This window comes from Acanthopagrus latus, chromosome 22 (assembly GCF_904848185.1).
Source record: "Acanthopagrus latus isolate v.2019 chromosome 22, fAcaLat1.1, whole genome shotgun sequence".
In the NCBI taxonomy this organism is placed as follows: domain Eukaryota; kingdom Metazoa; phylum Chordata; class Actinopteri; order Spariformes; family Sparidae; genus Acanthopagrus; species Acanthopagrus latus.
Window position 1 is genome coordinate 8428422 of NC_051060.1, and position 19079 is coordinate 8447500.

The 19079-nt window shown below is 42.1% G+C and overlaps 1 protein-coding gene across 4 annotated transcripts in view; it reads left to right on the plus strand.

The window, feature by feature from the left end:
- LOC119012294 (E3 ubiquitin-protein ligase TRIM9) overlaps positions 1–19079 on the plus strand; it is a 57328-nt gene continuing 38249 nt past the window's right edge. Inside the window, exon 1 of one of the 4 annotated variants that reach the window (XM_037085956.1) lies at positions 1–1281. In XM_037085956.1, coding sequence (XP_036941851.1) covers positions 472–1281 — 810 coding nt within the window. In that variant the 5' untranslated portion in view covers positions 1–471. The remainder of the gene's footprint in view (positions 1282–19079) is intronic. The other 3 variants (XM_037085959.1, XM_037085957.1, XM_037085960.1) reach the window with 3 other exon arrangements.

Consider the following 19079-nt stretch of genomic DNA (forward strand, 5'->3'; position numbering starts at 1 on the left):
TAGTTCTTATGAGATAATAACACAAACCTAGAAATATGTATTTCTCCATAACTGAACAAATAAGCTGTTCTCAGAAGAAAATGAGGTCCCAGGACACTGTTTGAAGCTATAAGGGTGGCAGGGTCCACCACATATAACAGTATGAAATTGTGCTGTCCTTTAAGTTTGTTTAAAAGTGTATTTGGTTTGTTTAGGCAGAAACAATCTGTCCATGAATTCTTTCACTTGATTAAAAATGAATCCTCAGAGCTACAGAGTGACCATAGGCTGAAGGTCTCAGAGCTCTCCTGGTCTGTGGTCAGATATCTGAGAGCAAATTAACTCGATCCATCAACTCAACCACAAGCCCCTCTCTCCGCCCCTCTCTGCGCATGCGCAGCTCGTCTCCGGGAGCTGTCCGCGTCAGTCGGTGCTGGAGCGTCGTTGAAGCTGCTTCTCTCCGCCGCCGGTCCACCGACACAGACGGGAGCGATGGAGGAAGAGTTAAAATGCCCCGTTTGCGGGTCCCTCTTCAAGGACCCCATCCTGCTGCCGTGCTCACACAATGTCTGCCTGGCGTGTGCCCGGAACATCACCGTCCAGACCCCGGACGGAGAGACCCCGGTGCAGAGCCGGGCGTCGGGCAGCTCTGACTACGACTACCTGGACATGGACAAGATGAGTCTGTACAGCGAGACGGACAGCGGGTACGGCTCCTACACACCGTGTCAGCTCAAGAGTCCGAACGGGGTGCGGGTGTTCCCGCCGGCCAACCACCACCGTCACTGCTCCCTCACCTGCCCGCTGTGTCACAGGAGCGTCTCCCTGGACGAGCGGGGGCTCCGGGGTTTCCCTCGGAACCGGCTGCTGGAGGCCATAGTGGCGCGGTACCAGCAGAACCGCGCCGCTGCCGGCGCCTCCTCCTCCTCCGCGGTGAAGTGCCAGCTGTGCGACCGCAACCCGGTGGACGCGGCGGTGATGTGCGAGCAGTGCGACGTTTACTACTGTAACGCCTGCCAGCAGCGGTGCCACCCGTCCCGCGGTCCGCTCGCCAAGCACCGTCTGGTACCGCCGCGGAACCCGGCGGCGGCGGGAGGCGGTGCGGCAAGCGGGGGTGGGGGCGGCGGTCAGCAGCCGCCCGCCACCGCGCGGAAACCCGCGACCTGCCTGGATCACGAGGCGGAAAACTTCAGCATGTACTGCTACAGCTGCAAGGCTCCCGTGTGCATGAAGTGTCTGGAGGAGGGGAAACACAACAAACACGACGTCAAACCGCTGGCCGTGATGTGGAAACAACACAAGGTGAGCGGACACACACACACACACACACACACACACACACACACACACACACACACACACACACACACACACACACACACACTGATCCCTAAAGGACTACATGCCTTTTAAATGCCTAGTAAGTAGATGGTGATCAACAATTAGGCTACTATTGAATCCTCTCTCTCTCTCTCTCTCTCTCTCTCTCTCTCTCTCTCTCTCTCTCACACACACACACACACACTCTCTGCATTCAATAGCTTCTGTCAGTCACAGCTTTTTAGCCATTTCAAACTGTTGTCACATCACGATGGTAATGTGTATTGGTCACTAGCCATTACCCCACAAATCCTTCCTCATCATCCTCATCAAATGCATTCTGTGGTCATATTTGCCTCGGTTATTAAAAATGTGTCATATTTCAAGTGATATTACCATATAGGGAGAATATGCTACATTACAAGATTGAAATGTCACTATATAGGGAAAAAGAACCCCTTTAAATCCTGTGTGTAGTTTGGGCTGAATCGTCAATTAGAGCGCCCTGACTGATTCACACTTGATAGAATAATCGCTGTAGGCATAAAGCCTCAGTGTGTTTGCTTGTGTGTGTTTGTGAGTGCAACATGAGTCATCTCCTGAACAGGTCACACACAGTTCTGTTGCTCTTTCATGTATTACTGGCCCACATCTTTGTATGTGTGGTGTGAGTAGTGACGGTGGTGTAGGAGGAGGAGGAAGAGGAGGAAGAGGAGGAGGAGGAGGAGGAGTGTGGTGGAGTACCTCAGGATTAAGAGTAAGAATTAAATCCAAGCTTTTACTCAAGTTTGAACAAATATGGTTAGGACATGTTTAAAGAGCATCGATGTGTTTACTTGAGTATTTCCATTTAATGTGACTTTACAGTTAAGAGAGAAATATTGTTCTTTTTACTCTGTTACATGTATTTCTCAGATTTCAATATCCAACAGTATATTAAGTTGTTGAAGTTAGCTTTACCCTGATAACATTTAAGGCTGATCTGGAGTTGATGAATCGACAATAAGATTCTAGTGGTATACTGTATATATGTGTGTTTCAGTGTGCTGATGTCATTTTACACACTAACATTTTGGAAACAGGGGTCTGAAAATCTGGTTGCAAACACTATTCACATTGTTGGAATTTGAACACATACATACAGCGCTCTGGATCTGGCATCTGTGAATGTGGAGCAGTTGCATTCATGACATAAAAATAAAGGAAATCATTCATTCTGCACAGTCTTCTGGGACAGAATTTGGCTCAACTCTGCTCCTTGCTTTTCCATCCAACCTCATCTCTTCCTGTCTCTCGCCCTCTCTCTGCCAAAAAAAAAAGAATCAGCCACCCACTTCATTAAAGGATGATTAAATTGATTTATGGTTGTATTCATTTTTTAATGACTCTTTCATTAATTTAAAAGTCCGCTCCAGTGTTGGGGTCAGTTCAAGTTTAGGTTACAGTCGACCTGGCCGTGCAGTTGAAATTTGAAAAATGGAGGTTGCCCAATTTTTTTACATCCTTTTTTTTTTTCTGACAAAACACGGGATTCTACGGGGGGGTGTTTAACATTATAATTAACATGTTAATTATAAGATTATGGTGCAAAAAAGACCCCAAGGGCAGGAAGCAAGAGGGTTTAAAGCCACATTATTAATACTATTAATAGTCATACAACAGCCATACAAGCCCATTATTTAATCAGAACACTTCCTGTGTTTAATGCAACATTTTACAAGGCCATCACCATCATGATGATCACACCAGACTTCCTATGTGTAAATTAAAAGCCATTTTTGTCTCTTGCTAAGTGGGTCATTGGAACTAATCTCTCTGTCTGTCTCTTGGTTTTTTGTGTGATTGGGCGCCTCCAGTCTCTCCATTCATCATTAATCTGTCACATGGTTTCGGCCTCTCACTTCGGCGTCCCTCAGACTCATCATTCACCTTCTCTGCATGTCTGCACGCCTTTACCTCTCTGTCTCTTATTTACACCCTCTCCTCCCCCCTCATTCTACCCCCTCTCCTCTCGCCCTTCCACCATCGCTCCCCTCGACCCCCCTGTCCCATAAATGGACCGTGAAAATCCCATCAGAGTACAGGAGTGAGAGGGCGTTGATAAATAATGAGCAGCGTATGAATAAGAGATGGCTGCCACTTAGTTAATATGGTGTCCTTCACGTAGACAGAGATCGATGACTGGCTGTCTTCCTCTCGCTCGGTCTGCACTTGAACAGGCTCCGAGCGTCATGTGTGTCTTTGAAATGACTGTTGAGTTTTTGAAGTGTCACTCTTTGAAGTCAGTACTGCAGAGGTGGTTTTTATCATGGAGGGTTGCACTCACTTCCTGTCCTGTTCAACCTGTTTTTGTCATTGTCCTTTATGTCCTCCAGGCCGAACACCAGAATAAAAAGGCTTCTGGTGTACATTTGTACATTTCTGCAAACCACGGATATGTTAAATTTGTACGTTTCCTGCGAATCATATCAACATTTCTGCAGTATGTGTGTGTATGAGCTGACTTTCTTATCAGGTGGGGAAGGCAATGATGCTGGAAGGTCCTGTTTAACCAGTAATCAGTTCTCTAACCAGCTGTGTTCGTAGCAACAAAACTGGATATTTTTAAATTAAGAGGGCTGCCAAGCCAGAGATTACTGCCCGTGAGATGGCTGCCAACTGAGAGACCACTGTTCATATCCCGTTCAATTAGTCATTTTAATGACCCTCGGGATTTTTTTTCCGCCTGGTTTGAAGCAACAAAACTGGATATTTTCAATGAGATGGTTACCAGGCGAGAGACCGCTTTTATCTCCTCGTTTCAATCAGTAATTTTAGTGAGTTTCTGGCAATGAATCAGGATATTTTTAATGAGATTGCTGCCAAACAAGAGGCCAGTGCTGACAAGATGGCTGCAAAGTGCGAGACCACTGTCCCATTTCATCCAGTGATTTTAGTGATCTTTGGGAAAATCGCCCGTCAGGTTTGTGACAACATAACAAGACATTTTCTAAATGAGACGGTTGCTAAACGATAGACCGCTTTTCACATCCCGTTTCAACTGGTAGTTTTAGCGACCATCAAGACATTTTCTAGCCAGGTTTGTTACAGTGAAACCAGTAATTTAAGTTGGCACATTTACCAGCCAGGTTGGTGGCAACATAACTTGATATTTTCAGTGAAAAGGCTACTAAGTGGTAGACTGCTGTTCACTATTGTTTCAAAGCTGTAGGCTTAATGACTGTCTGGACATTTTCCAGCTGTGCTTGCGGCATCAAAACCAAGTATTTTAAGCCAAAATGGTACCTTTTTCTCAACCTAAGAGAATGTTTTTTTAATCACCAAGAAATGTTGAGTTTCATCATATCTGTGGTTTGTAGAAATGTACAAAGCCAACATTTATTCAGGTGATTTTGTTGTTGTCTTCTAATGCTACAAAACTCAGGAATAACCAGACATGGGGTGTTTTGTGAAAGCTGTACTGAACAGGTTGAATCCTTGTTCCACTGTAGTCTGATTTTGACTGTATTTCGATTATTTGCGCAGCCATAGTCTGGACTGTGCTTTCTAATCAATAATTCACCACCGTTGGGGTTTGGAGACCATCCCAGGCCAAGAAAAGCCACAAATGTTGTTCTATAGATGTAAATAATATTCATTCATTTGCTGCTTATGCATTAATATACAAGATTTTGTACCAACTGAGGCATGAAAGTGATGATTCAGCAAAGGATGTTAAGGTCTGTGTGTAACCTGGAGGTGTAGACTGTGAGTAACAACATGTCTCATGTGGTTTAATCATCGATTGTCAATCAAATTCCTTGGGGAGTGAACAAGCTGTAGGAGTGTAAGATAGTATTAATATTTATGATTAGTCATTTCCTCTGCAGCATTTTGTGAATTTCTGAGTATGCGTTTGTGAATGTGTGAGTGCGTTATATGCTTTACAAATCCGATATTTGAGAATCCGCAGAGAGATATCAAGGGAAGACATTTGGATCATTATTGTAGTTACTGTAAATCAAACATTAAGTACATCATGATGGAGCCCGGGGGGGTAACTATAAAACTGCTACACATTCAGAGCAACACACACACACACACACACACATTTGGAAGGCATACATATGCATAAGTGAAGCGGACAAACTTTTGCTGGGGGGATGCAGAGGAAGACACACTGATCCAGTTTCCTCAGATCAGTCAAGCAGAAAACACACTGTCTATTTAAAGCAGCTGACACACATACACACACATACGTCCACATGAGCATTTCAGTGTGTGTGTGTGTGTGTGTGTGTGTTTGTGTGTGTGTGTGTGTGTGTGTGTGCGTGTATATGTGTGACCTACCTCCGTCCAGCAGCTAGCTCTGAGTTAAATATTAAAAACCACAAATGCAGAGTTGCCGGTTCTCGTGCTGAGTGTCTTTCAGTGTTTGCAGCGTCATCACAAGATCGTTTTAGATTTTAAATGGGACAGATTGGACTTTTGTCACATTAACATTTGTGCCGAAGCATTTGTGACGGGTAGTGGTGGAGCTGATAATTAATGCTTGTGTCAGTGAGAAAAAGAAAACTCTAGAACAAGTGTCTTTTAGAAAATGTTCTGTGAAAATGCTGTGAAATCCCCCAAAGACAGAATCCTCTGTTGTTAGAGCTACAGCATATGTCAAGACAGTTAACTCACGGCCCTGCAGGGTGGGATGCTGGACTGGATCTAATGTTCAACCATGTGATGCTTATTAACCTGCTATCTCCTATCTACCATTTCATGTTGTTTTTCTTATGAATATGAGTGAGGCAGCTGCTTTACACTGATTTCGTTTTGGTGATTTGAACACAGCTTTAGGTTTAAAGGATTGTTCCAGGCGTTAGATTTAAACTGTACATGACTAAATCACAACAGAGGACATATTTGAGGAGAATCGTAATGATGCCTGGGATGATGATGCTGCGAGAAGTTCAAGTTATAGGCTTGAGGCCAAACACACAGATGTTGAACCAGTCAGTGTCTGATGAGGAACTACTGGCAACTACAGCCCTGGTTTAGTTGCGATGACCAGAGAGATACAGTATCTTGCTCCTCAGGAGGTTAGCATAGAAGCTGCCAATGCATCAGTTATATCAGAACTGGAGAGCATATTTCACTGAAAAAAAAACAAATCAAACAAAAGCAATGAAGGTCTTTCTTGGTAGAATGATGTTGCCACTTCTGTCTCAGCCACCAGCTTGATTGGATTTACAATCAGGATTCATTGGTGGTAGAGCTCTCTTACTGATGATCTGATTGGTTTTAAGTAAGACCATGATAGATGGTGACAGAAAGGTGATTCATCAAATAACCTGTTACTGACCTGTTACAGAGCATATGGCACATCATTCTACTGCAAAAAAGTGTTAAGGTTCAGGTTGCCTTAGGGTTAAACAACCACAGTGTTTCCAAAGAGATACATGAACCTAAATGGATATTTTGGTCTCCTGTGGCAAAATATCTGCTCTGCACACACACCATCCACCCTAACCCACAATCCTATGAAGTATTGCACCACCTGCATTGGATAAACATGTTGCCACCATCTTGGCAGAAATTATGTTTTCATCCAAACATATTAGGCAAAAAGAAATCAGTGTATACATGTTAATTTCTTGCCCTTTAACTGCTCCAGTGTGCATCCCTCTAATGCTCCCTTCCTTAAAGAGATCTTTCACGTCCCCCTCCTGGAAGATTATAAATCCACATTCTCTCTCGGCTCCAAACACCTTCAACTTGGCCGATCAAACAGTATGTAATTTGACACATCTGCCTCTCCTGTAATTGCATTTTCACAGTAAGTGTAGGCTTGTATCTTTCTGTATGTGAGCAGATAAGCCTTGATCAAAAATTGGCCCTTTTCCGCCCCAAGATATTAGCTTATCTCCTTCTTTACCCAAGAGCCCCTTACAGGTTTCTGTGTGGTACCTCATAGATTGGGCCATTACCGAATGAGGGATGATGTGGGGTTTGTATACAGCGCCAAAATTTTAATGGCTCCCTTGGTATTCAGGAGGCTGTTTAGAAATTCCATCATGTCTCTCTCCCTACACTTCCTTCTGTCACCTGATTTATCTTCATGTTCTGCCGGGACTTGTTCTCGAGTTTTCTGAACATTTTCAGCCAACCCTTGTTGTTGTTGTTGTTGTCTGCTGCTTTAGACAGTGTAACAAACCTGCTGCTGCTGCTGTTATAATTCAGCTTTGCGTACTGTTAGTCCCTCTTTTGCACCTCAGTCCCCTGCTGAAAATCATATTTTTCTCTCCTGTGAGTGCATCGGATTAACAGTTTGTTATTAAGTTTGACAGGTTTCTTCATACGGCATCATTGTTTAAAGATCATCTTGATTAGCGACATTCAGCTCAAATTGGCATTTTCAAAAGAAGGTAACGTGTCTTCTTTTCTTTCAATTTCGAGCGCAACGATTTTAGATCTTTAACCAAATAAGGTGAAACATAGTAGATGTCTCATGTTCAGACATTAACCACCACCAAAATCATGTCCCATGGACTAGAAACCATTTCTTAATATATTTTAGGTAAGAAATAACTGATGGCTAAAAGCTAGTTGGTGAATCCTGTTAATATTTTTCCCATCAATAATGCCTTATTTGAAGTAGCAGTGTAGTGTTTAGATGATTTCATGGATGAGAAATGGTGAGTTGCCTGCAGTTTTGTTTGCAGATATTTAAACACTTGCCCATGCAGTAGTTAACTTGTTCATCAGTTGTTGGTCCCAATCAAGTGACAATCTGTGAGGCAGTAAAAAAATGAAGCTGATGCCGGAGTGTCAGAACTGCAGTTCTTCAATTAACCACTTGAGGCTGGCTCCAAAAGTGCGTCAGTCCCCATATTACTGGGATGATTTTTTATATATATAACATACTTTGAATTATATTTAGGTTTACAGTCATGTATGATTAAAACGTAGGTACTGAATCATAGCTAGCGCGTCCTTCAGCTCGACCAAGGCTTCACCTCTTTGCCCATTGTTGTCTTAGCTGTAAGTTGGGCCGAGTAGGACACTGTCTAGATGGTGACGGCCAGAGCCACCACTCTGAGCTTCAGCCCCCAGGAAGAGCAATGGGCTTTGAAGCCACCTTTTGTAGTCGCCAAACTGTGTACATACGACATCACGTGATGCATTATAAATTTGATCCAATAACATGGGTACGTCTAGAAGAGTCACTCAATTAACTAACTTTGATTTCCATTCAACTTAGCTGGGTGGAAGTTGACTGCAGAGGATCTGGGTAATTTTATACCAGGAAGTCAAATGTCGGGTGCCACTGTGCAGCTTTCAGAGGACGAACGGGGCTCCGCCTCCAGCACTGTAACAAGATTTTAATGTCAAGTCCATTATTAAAATGGTTCTAAAATGATTCTCATAATATTTACCCGACTTAAATCTTGTGGTGGAAGTTGAGCTAATAGCTGTACTATCATCCTAGCATTAAACTGTCTAATAAGTTCATATCAACTGATGCGCTCTTACATTGTTTTATAATTTATGTGCACAATTAAATGTTAAGTGAAGCGTGTTAGTAACATTTGTCGGCAAGTTCACAGAGATGTCAGCCAATAAAAAGGGAGAGAAGGAATTACCATGTAAGTATTTACTCAGCCTTGTGTGGCGTCACCAAGTGTGTGGTGGTGAGAGTAAAGACAGAAATCCAGATGGTCAGTGGGTGTGTGGCTGATTCTAAGATTTATTCTGGTATAGTAACTTAACTGCTCTCAGCACAGGTGGTGTAGCAGGAAGGCTGGTTTGTATTAACTCGTGTTTATCCTGGGAAATGCAAAGATTTGTGACACAATCCTGGCATCAATCGTGAGGCAAGCAGATGAAGAATCAACGCGGAGAACTCACTGTGTTTTTTTTTGGCTGTCTTTAGATAGGAATCCTTTACATTCACCGGTGGCTTCAAAGTGAACCTCTGGTATACGATACACTGAAATCTGAATTTGTTTCCCCACGTCCTCTCATGTTACATCATTTAGTATTGACAGTAAACATCTAGTCTTGCTTGTTTCTCATCTGTCGGGACTGACAAAACATTTTGACAAGCATGTTACGATCTGTCCTGCCTGCCTGCTGTTTCCTGTGATGTGGCTTGTTTCTGTTCACGAGGCTTTCATGTGGATCCGAAATATTTATAGCGATACTGTGTGAAGCATGGAATGTTCACCAGATCCTCAAAACATATAGCCGGCATGCATTTGTGCATCGATCAACATCAGAGAATCACATTGTTTCAGTACGTCACGGGGGAAAAGCGTAGTATTTATGGGTCGCATGACAGAAGTGAATGTGCTCATGCAGTTTGTGATATAAAAACCAGAGTGGCAGCTTTTGGTCTCAGGTCAGAGAGCACATAAACATCAGCTGGTCAAAAAATTGTCAAATGACTCGTGCGTCAGTTGTAAACATGCTCCTCTTTATTTCTGATTTCAGCATTTCAGCGCCTCAGGCCCTGTTACAATGAAATTCCGACAGTTTTATTGCAAAAATAGGAGCTTTCATCTCTCGGGGACGCTGTAACTGAGGTAATTTAGAGCGAGTGCTGAACTGTGCCGACCGGCCGTGCCTGACTAACCTCATTCCAGATGGCAGCTCGCCGACCACGTCAGGTCAGCCTCACTCGTGTGTTGTTACCTCAGGCCCGGACACACTCACACTATATGCCGGGCACTATTTTTGAGGATGTTCTGTTGATTTATTTCAGGGAACTACTGAGAACCTATGAATATTAAGGCTCTTCACCTGGCTGAATAAATGTTAACAATGATTCAGTCTTAATTCTGTTTTGGACTTTTATTTATTTCACGTCCTTATTCAGTGCAGAACATGATTGCATTTTGACATCAGTCAATTCATCATTATCCATGTTCAGCTTTATCTATTGAAATATCTTCTTTAAACTGTTCCTGCATAAATAATTCAAGAAGAAGGAAAGGAAGAAAAACAGTCAAAAGTAAGGTCAACTGTCAGAGACATGTGTAAAAGGAATTCACCATTCATCCCTGAGTGGTTGAAGTTGGAGTGGGTGAAAAAGGCTCTTTTTTCAATATAGCTCTCAAATAATTTAAGCATTTACATTTAAGTTTTTGTCCAAAGCGATCTACGAATGAGGTTCAGTCCAGCAGCAACAAGGCTTTTGCTTGTAGCACTAATACCTCTAGCAAATATCTATAACATGAACTATTATATCACAGTGGCTCCTCGGATAATAGTCAGCTGGTAGCAAAGCAGTGAAAGAAAGATCTGGTGATTGACCAGCATGAATGAAACAGCTAATGCAAACATAACTTAAGTGCTTGAAGTGTGTTTAGGTCTTGGGGAGTACTGCTAAAAAGCCTTTTGTGACTTTAGCATGAGCGAGGCCACTCATCTCTGCAGCAGGACAGCTCCGCAAAGCTACACAAGCTGCTATTGGCATAACACACCTGAATCTCTGACTGTATGGCCAGCAGTCGAGCTTCATGGTGGGTAATATTGGTGCCATGTTTTGATGAGAAAGATGTATGTGTAGAATATAAACCAGGGTCGCTCTGACACTGACAGCAGTGTCGAAAATGTCTCTGATAGTGCCTTAAATGCATGAATCAGTATCAACAGCTCAAGTCTCTGCTCTGATACGATGACAGCTAATTTATTAGAAACAGGACCCTGCTAGTTTCCATCAGCATCTAAAACCTGTGTGCAACTAAAGAGAGTTCTTACAGCTATGGGAATCAGTATTAAGAACAGAATCATGGTAATCTGTAAGAAAAAAGGTGATATCTGTTGTTCTGGTGCATTCATTTTGATAGTTTGCCAGTCCGACAATGTTATAGAAATGTGATATGCTTTTGACAAGATAGACGATGTGGAGTCTATTTTTAATTCTAACACTAAGCCTAAAACCAGGTCCTAATCCTAAAATGAATGGTTAACATTGTGGTGACCGGATTTTTGCCCCCACGTGGGAGCTCAGTCCCCTTAACATGGCCGTGTTGACAGATTTCCTGTCCTTACAATGTCATGAGAATATAGCGCACACACTAACACACACACACACACACACACACACACACACACACACACACACACACACACACACACACACACAAACACACACACACCACGGCACAGAGTGACTCAAGGCTGTGCTGCTGGACTTGTTTGAGCATGTAGGTTAATGCACACTTTACTACACTTCCTCTCCTCTGGCTGCAGACATTCTGCAGAAAAGGCTGTGTGTAAATGTTGCGAGCCCAGTCTACTACAGTGTGTGTATGGTGTGTGTGTGCGTGCGTGTGTGTGTGTGTGTGTGTGTGTGTGTGTGTGTGTATGTGTGTGTGAGAGAGAGAGAGTATTTGTGATCTATTTTTGGTAACAAAATGAGTGCTGATGCCAGACCTCTGAGGAGACTGTGGACATTCTATAGTGGAACAATGAGCATCGTTACCATGGTTACTGGTGGCTGCTCATTCATTAGGAAACCCAATAAATTAAACAGCAGATTATATGCCTGTAGATGAGTCTTGTGCGTGTGTGCCAGCCTCTATGTGAGCCTGTGTTAGGTTAATGGTAGAGTAACAGTGGACGACACAGAACACAGAAACATGTACAGAATCCCACGATGATGGGCTATAATAGATTTATCATCTCCAACAAACCTAATCTGCACTCGTTTTACTACAATTATGCCCTCGGCAATATACCTACCCTCTGCATTTATTAATATGGAAGATGCCCTGATCAATTATTGATCAGAGGGGCTGTTCCTCTTTGCTCTGCCTCACTTTTGTTGCCCGGGCGCTCTCGCCTCTGAAGCTAACCCCCACGAGGAAGAATAAGGGTGATAAAATGAGGCTTCCTCCTTCCTCCTGGAGCTCATTCAGGCAGCTCTGGCTGTATCCACTGATCCCTGTTACGGTTTATCAGAGACGACTGGGGAGGAATCAATTTCTCTGGAGAAGATGTGGCAGTGTGTTGTGCTCTGGTTGGGTGGCAAACTGTGAAAGGGCTCATCATAGGGAGAAGACGTGGGAGTGTTTGAAGTTGCTTTTTCTGTCTCTGCAGGGACTTGCTTTTGATTTATAGATAAATATAGGAACATGAAGGTGAACTTGAACACCACACTTTACTATGATGTATTAGTAGAGTTTTATGGTTCATAATTAACAGGCAGTTAAAATGTTTACGAGCACATAAAAGGTGCTGACTCATGGAGACGACTGAAGCAAAACAAGTTTACGTTAACCCTTTTTGCACAACTGTATATGATATAAATATTGATGTTTCACATACAGATGGTTAAAAAGCTTCCTGTAGCATTTTTTAAATAGTGTTGAGGTTTTCAGCTCTGCATGCAGAATAACTTGTGCTCCACATACATATTGGTTTTCTGTGAGCAACTTTTGCAAAACACAAAAGTCAATCTGTTTCTCTAGTGGCCCAGCTCTAGCTATGACGATGTCGGTCAGAAGGTCATCACTTTGGTCGACATCTATTGGCTGGATTGTCACGACATGTAGTTCTGAAATTAATGGTGTCACATTTCATCACAAAAGGACCCAAAAGCAGAAACAGAGGAAGGCAGGTTGATATTGTTATCGGCTTATTATTTAGCTGATTAGCATTAGCTTATTAAAGCTGATGTCCAAAGTGCAAATTTTGAACTGTAAGAAACAAAAGGTTGGCAAAGAACAGTCCAAGGCAAAAAAGAGTAAAAGAGGAACACAGACTTACCTACATACACAATGGCTGATGAACAAATGAAACACAGATGTACACATAAAAGGAATGGGAAAACAGACACTACAACACTTTGTGTGCGTAAAAGGCCTGTGTCAGTCTTTGTACTATGTTCTTTGCTTCCCTCACCGGTTCCATCTATCACTTATTATTACCACTTGTGTGGATTCTTCATGCCAAGATGAGGCAAAAACGTGACACTGACACGTTATCCTCCAGTGGATTGGCGTTTCTGTTGGATGGTTTGGAGTGATACTGGGCTGTAACATTATAACTGCTTCCCATCAGCATGCAACTTTGTCAGTGTGAGCGTGTTAGCATGAGGATGGGGATGATACATTTAGCTCAAAGCACTGCTGTGCCCAACAGAGCAGCTAGCGTGGCTGCAGACTCTTGGCACTCTTCTGTGCATTGTTTCTTACCAAGTCAGACAGAATGACACCAGCAAGAAAGGATATTCTCTATACTACTATTTGTATCTAAATGACATAGAGAAATGTACATATACATAGCTGTTACTCTTTAATCCCATCAAAGTCATATATATGTCATATCACTGAAATCTTATTTTGTTGCTTTTGTTCTATTATTGAAATAGTGACTGCAGCCATTGTGAGAATCAGAATTTAGGATCAGGATATTTTTTCCCCTTAAACTCAGCTAGTAGATTCTTGTTTTGGTCAGGGTTAGGTTAGATGGCACCAATCATTTGTTTATATTGTGACTACTGAAACTGTTGTGTAGCGGTAGATCCTGCTGTATTAGCCTTTAAATGGCTTTTTAGCCGAGCAGCGGAGGATTGGGTGGCTGGGTGATGGTGGATGAGAGGATGAAGCGGAGGAAGGGGAGAGGAGATTGGTTTTGACCTCCACCAGATGTGAAACACTAATACTGTAACACAGCTGGCTGACTAGACTGGGGGGGGAGATTGATTGTTTCTGGTGGCTTCTTATACAGCTATACACTACAGTCCTCTATATTAGTTATATTTAACCAGCATTCATGTGGTTGTTTGGTGAATTTTGCACAAACGATTGTTTGGTGAGCCATGGCTGTCTGTGTTTGTTTGACAATGTGTGTCGATGTTTGGTCGGATTCGATGCGTTCAATCTTTGTTTGTCTGTGTTTGATGAAGTTCAGTCAGTTTGCCTTGCTCTCAAACAGACAATTACACAGACAGCGAGCAAATAGTGTGCGTATCCATAGCAACACAGCTCGCACATGCCCGATGTTAGTGGTGATTCCGGTCATTAGTATTCCGTACAGACTTCAACAAATGTCACATCATAAAGATTTGAATAGTTTTATGAAAATTGTGATGACATATTGCCATTAATTGTGGATCAAATCGCAACATCTGTTAAAATGCCATTCCATTCAGCTTTACACCTGATTGAGCTAGCCTAATTGGTACTTGCCAAAAGCCTCAAAGTGACCATCAGTTGCCCCTATGGTGAGATGCAGTCCTTAAGTCTGTTAATAGTATTTTGACACCTTATCCGTGGTGTAAACCTCTCCAGCAGCCTGTAGTTATCTCTGGAGTGACTCAAAAGAAGATTACAAAACCTGATCAGTCATCACTTTCCAGCTCACGACAAGAATGAAATACCCCCATGTGTTGTCTTTTTAACCACCGCTTGCTCCAGATTTTCTGACAATGTTTCTGACATTTCTTGAGCATCAGTGTCATCTTTTCACCACATAATAGAACAAGGCCTGTTGAAATATTAAAACCACGAAAAAAATAGGAATATTTTTTACACATGGGTATATTGACGTCTAAAACAGAGCTGTGAGAGTGCACCATGACGCACACAGAGGAGACTGTGGAGGCAGCTGCATCATCTATATCAGGAACTGGCTCTTGGCTGTCACCGATCTCGCCCTGCAATCTGCCACTGATTCACTTCGGCTCTTCATGTGGTGTGCGCTTCCTGCGTTTTAGAATACCAGAGCAACATTTTAACCAAATGTGCTATTAATTTAGGGTGCTAAATGATTGGCTCTGTTGATTCTTTTGGCCGAAGTGGATTCAGTGTGCTTTCTGCCTATCATAAGAGGGGAGAAGAGGGAAGAAGTAGATGTGATTTGTCAGGACTATTTCAAGCTCATATGAGAATATCAGAACCAATTCAAAAGGCCCTCTTGAGAGGAGAGGTGTTTATGGTGAATGAAAAAAGAGATCAAGGATGACGTGAAGGCTTCTAAATGTAAATGAGAGGAAATTAGAGGGGCGGTGGAGAGGTACACGAGGGGGTTCAGCCCCTCCTCCATGTCCCCTGGGTATCATTTTGACAAGGTCAACACCACCATCCACCACTCCCCGGCTGACAGCCAAATGCATAAGAGCTGCCAATTGTTCTACTGTGGGTCACAGTCACCCCCATCTTCTCTCTGAGATTACTCACTGCAGCTGTTCCTCTACAACATTAACAAAGTTTTATGATAGTGAACATCCATTTAATAAACTAATTTTTTAGCTAATCTAATCAGAAAAAGTCCCTGACTCAAAGTGGACCATTGGACCATGCTGTTTTCCAATTCGTCAGCAATAAATCTGACCTAAGCCAGTAAAATTCACAGAACCACAACCTATTTTCAGTCCAGCAATGATCAACTATCCCTATGTCTTAGTTTTCACCTGCTGAGCTTTAACCTGAGGTCTTGAGACCAACAGAGCTACCAAATTGGGGACCAGTCACACCACTGCATATTTGTACGGACAAATGGAAACATTTCCATTCATTTTTGTGGCGTCTAAAACAGGTGTTTTTTAAATAGACCTGCAGGCATTTCCAGTGGTTTCTGTTGTGACCAAAACTATTTTTTATGGGAAGTTGGACCATCTCTAGTCATGAGGCATTTTAAACCAAACTGTGATGCTTTCCTAACCCTAACCAAGTGGTTGTGTGTCTAAACCTAACCAGATCATAAGCACAGCATTGTGACAAACGATAAATAGAAAATGTTTTAAACTATCTGTTGTTTGCAGAAAGGTAGTTGGTTAATATTTGTTCTGGTGATTGGGTTGGATAATGGGGAATTATCCAATTAAATATCAAATATTTGGTGTACATTTCCAGAACAAAATCTGATCAAAAATAAACATCTCAATCTTTCCACTACTCTCAAAGAAAACATGTCAAGGAGGCAAACCATTGCATTAAAAACACAGTATTTGTGCCTGTACTATAGTTTCTGCCCTTAAAAATAGTGCTAACATGTAAAAATGGTTCATTGTTCAAAGTCATCAATGAACAATGATTCACAAAAGTTTTTTTCTCAGACAGGACTCAGACCACAGAGAGGCTTGTTCCGTCTTTATAAATACATTTATTCACAGGTTCAGCCATTTGAACACTGCATTTTTCCACTGGCTATACCATACTCTGAAACACACAGTACAATACATATTCTCCATTGAACATCCAACCCACATCGATCAATCACAGGTCAGAGTAAATGGTCAACTTTCAAGAGAGCGAAGCTGTTAACAGCGCTTCAGTTGAATTCAGTATGTATTCATGTCGTGCTGTCAGCTTTGTATAGGCTTACAGGCTGGCGTTTCTGCCTATCTCTGACTGTCTCTGACTGCAACTATCTTCAAAAGCGCTGCCCAAGAATAAAACATTTAAATTTGAATTTTTAAACTACCATTTAGTACGTCTCATTCAACTTGACATAATGAGGAAATGACTGGTGAGCTTGGGCTGCACAGTATGGGTTTTGACAACCTGAGAATGAGACCCAAAACTGTTTGTCTACATGACATAGCGTTGCTTCAGTTGCCATCCTTAATGCATGCTCACAGGTTTGCCTTGCCTGTCCTCTCTACCAGCAACGTTATCTGCTTTCTTCATCAGAAAGTATTTCATGAAGTGGCCCCCTAAAAAAAAAACACCTCATGGTGAGGATTTTGTCACCTGTGATTCCATGAACCCAGCGACATCACGCAACTAGGTGCACTTAAAGGTTTTTATAAAACAATGGCATTAGTACGCCTCCATTAAATTGGAGAGGTCATGTCAGAGGAGTGTGTTTACAGGAGGGAGCATCTCTCTCTCTGCAGAGCATGTGTGATTGACAGTATTCAGGAGGGGAAGAGCGTGGGCAGCTTGTCTCCTAGTTAATCAACTGCTGAAAGCGTCATCCTCTTGGACAGATTAGAAAAATGAAAATATACCAAAATGGTCGCCAAATATACTTGAGCAGCTGTTAATATACCTGGGTGGTTCACCCAAGTAAAAGTATACATGTGGGAAACACTGGGTTTTTGCACTTCAGAGTATCTGCAACCTTGCAGAATGTTACATGCCAACATATCTGCAACAGATTTACTAATAATGTATTTTGTTTATTTTCCTGGTTGCACTTGTTTGTACCTACTAAAGAATGGTCTCATGGTTATATTGAGGCTACCGAAGCACTTGATTAGAGTCAGGAAAAGATTGTTCTCATGGGCATTTTTACAGGAAGTCAACAGTGACTTGAGGAACGAAACTAAATATTAATTTTTTTCAGTAATTAACCGAAGACATGATCCTTATACCAAAAAGGACATCTATCGTCCTTTTTTATTGTCCTTTTTTATTGTCCTTTTTTCTTTTCTTTTACTAAACGTTGGATTTAACTTTTGTAATTGTTGCATGTGGTCATTGTCCATTTTCCACTAATAGCAATAATTCTGTTTTTTTACTCTTAGTCTGTTCTACAGTGACAGATCCAGGTTTCGGAATATTCTGGAAGTTCAAACGCTCGCCCTGCTTTCCAGTTAGCTGTTGTTTCAGCATCAAAAGCGTTTAATCCTTGTGAATCAGTTTTGCTTCATCCTACCTCGCATCCTGATATTTGTTAAGCTCAAACGTATCAGTGCACTAACACAGCTGTGCCTCCATGAATGTCACTGCTCTCTCTGAATGTCACAGACTGCATAAATGGTCCACCAATGCTCCTATAATAAGATAATGAGATAATAGCACTCGTCTCTGAGAGCAGAGGTAAGGGTGCTGACAGCGGGGAAGAAGAAAAATGACACTCCTGTTTGAAGAAGTAATAAGGGATGAAAAAGGTCAAGGGGATGAGAACAAAAGAAACAAAAGGAGGGAAAAAAATTGGAATTCTGGATGTACATTTCTGCTCTGCAGGTGCGTTAATCTTCGCTCTGATGAATTTCTCGTTATTTTCCACTTTCAATTTCCCTTCCTCTACATGATTTTTTCATGTTTCCGTGTTTCTATTTTGTTCCAAGTCTCTTCAGTTGCTCACTGGTTCTCTTCCTGCAGGGCAGACTTGTCACATTTCTACACTGTTATACGCAGTTTTACTGGGATCTGCTGTAGGTTGATGCATTGTGACTGTGGCCAAATTTAGACCGGGATACTGTGGTGGTGACTGTATGAAGAGGTTTCTTTTGTCTGAACTCATATTTTAAGCCTTTAAAAATGTATTCTTGCAAAACACCCTTGGAATGTTGAATTTGGCTTCATGATCCCTTAATCTGTGTTTCCAAAAGAAAGACTAAGGCAAGAAACACAAACAATTAGTTGATCAAAGAGGTCATTTCATAGCTTTGCAATAAATAAAAAAAGGTTTTTGATGTTTTTGATGATGATGGGCTGTAATCTGTCAAAACAGCTGCTCAGTTACAGCTAATTAATTTGACCACATGCCAGGTTTAAGCTGAAAATCTGCAAAGTGTTGTTATTGTTAAGTAGCTCACAATAGTTTATATTTCCTTGGCGGACATCTTCCGCAGCACATGGCAATAGTAACAGCAAAGAATCACAAAAGAATACAGCAAATGTTGAGTTTGAACTTGTTTGCTGATGTGAATCAGGAGCATATAAGCATAACCCAGCTAACCCAGTGTATTCAGGTTTAGATGTTCTTACATCGCAGGAGACAGTTGCCTCCATCTGTTTCTGTTCTTTGTGTTGTGTTTACTGTTGTAACAATGTTTTGTGCTCGTCAGACGTGTGCATTCAGAGTAGTAGCAACATAAGTGACCTAAATGTAGATGCCAGAGGCAG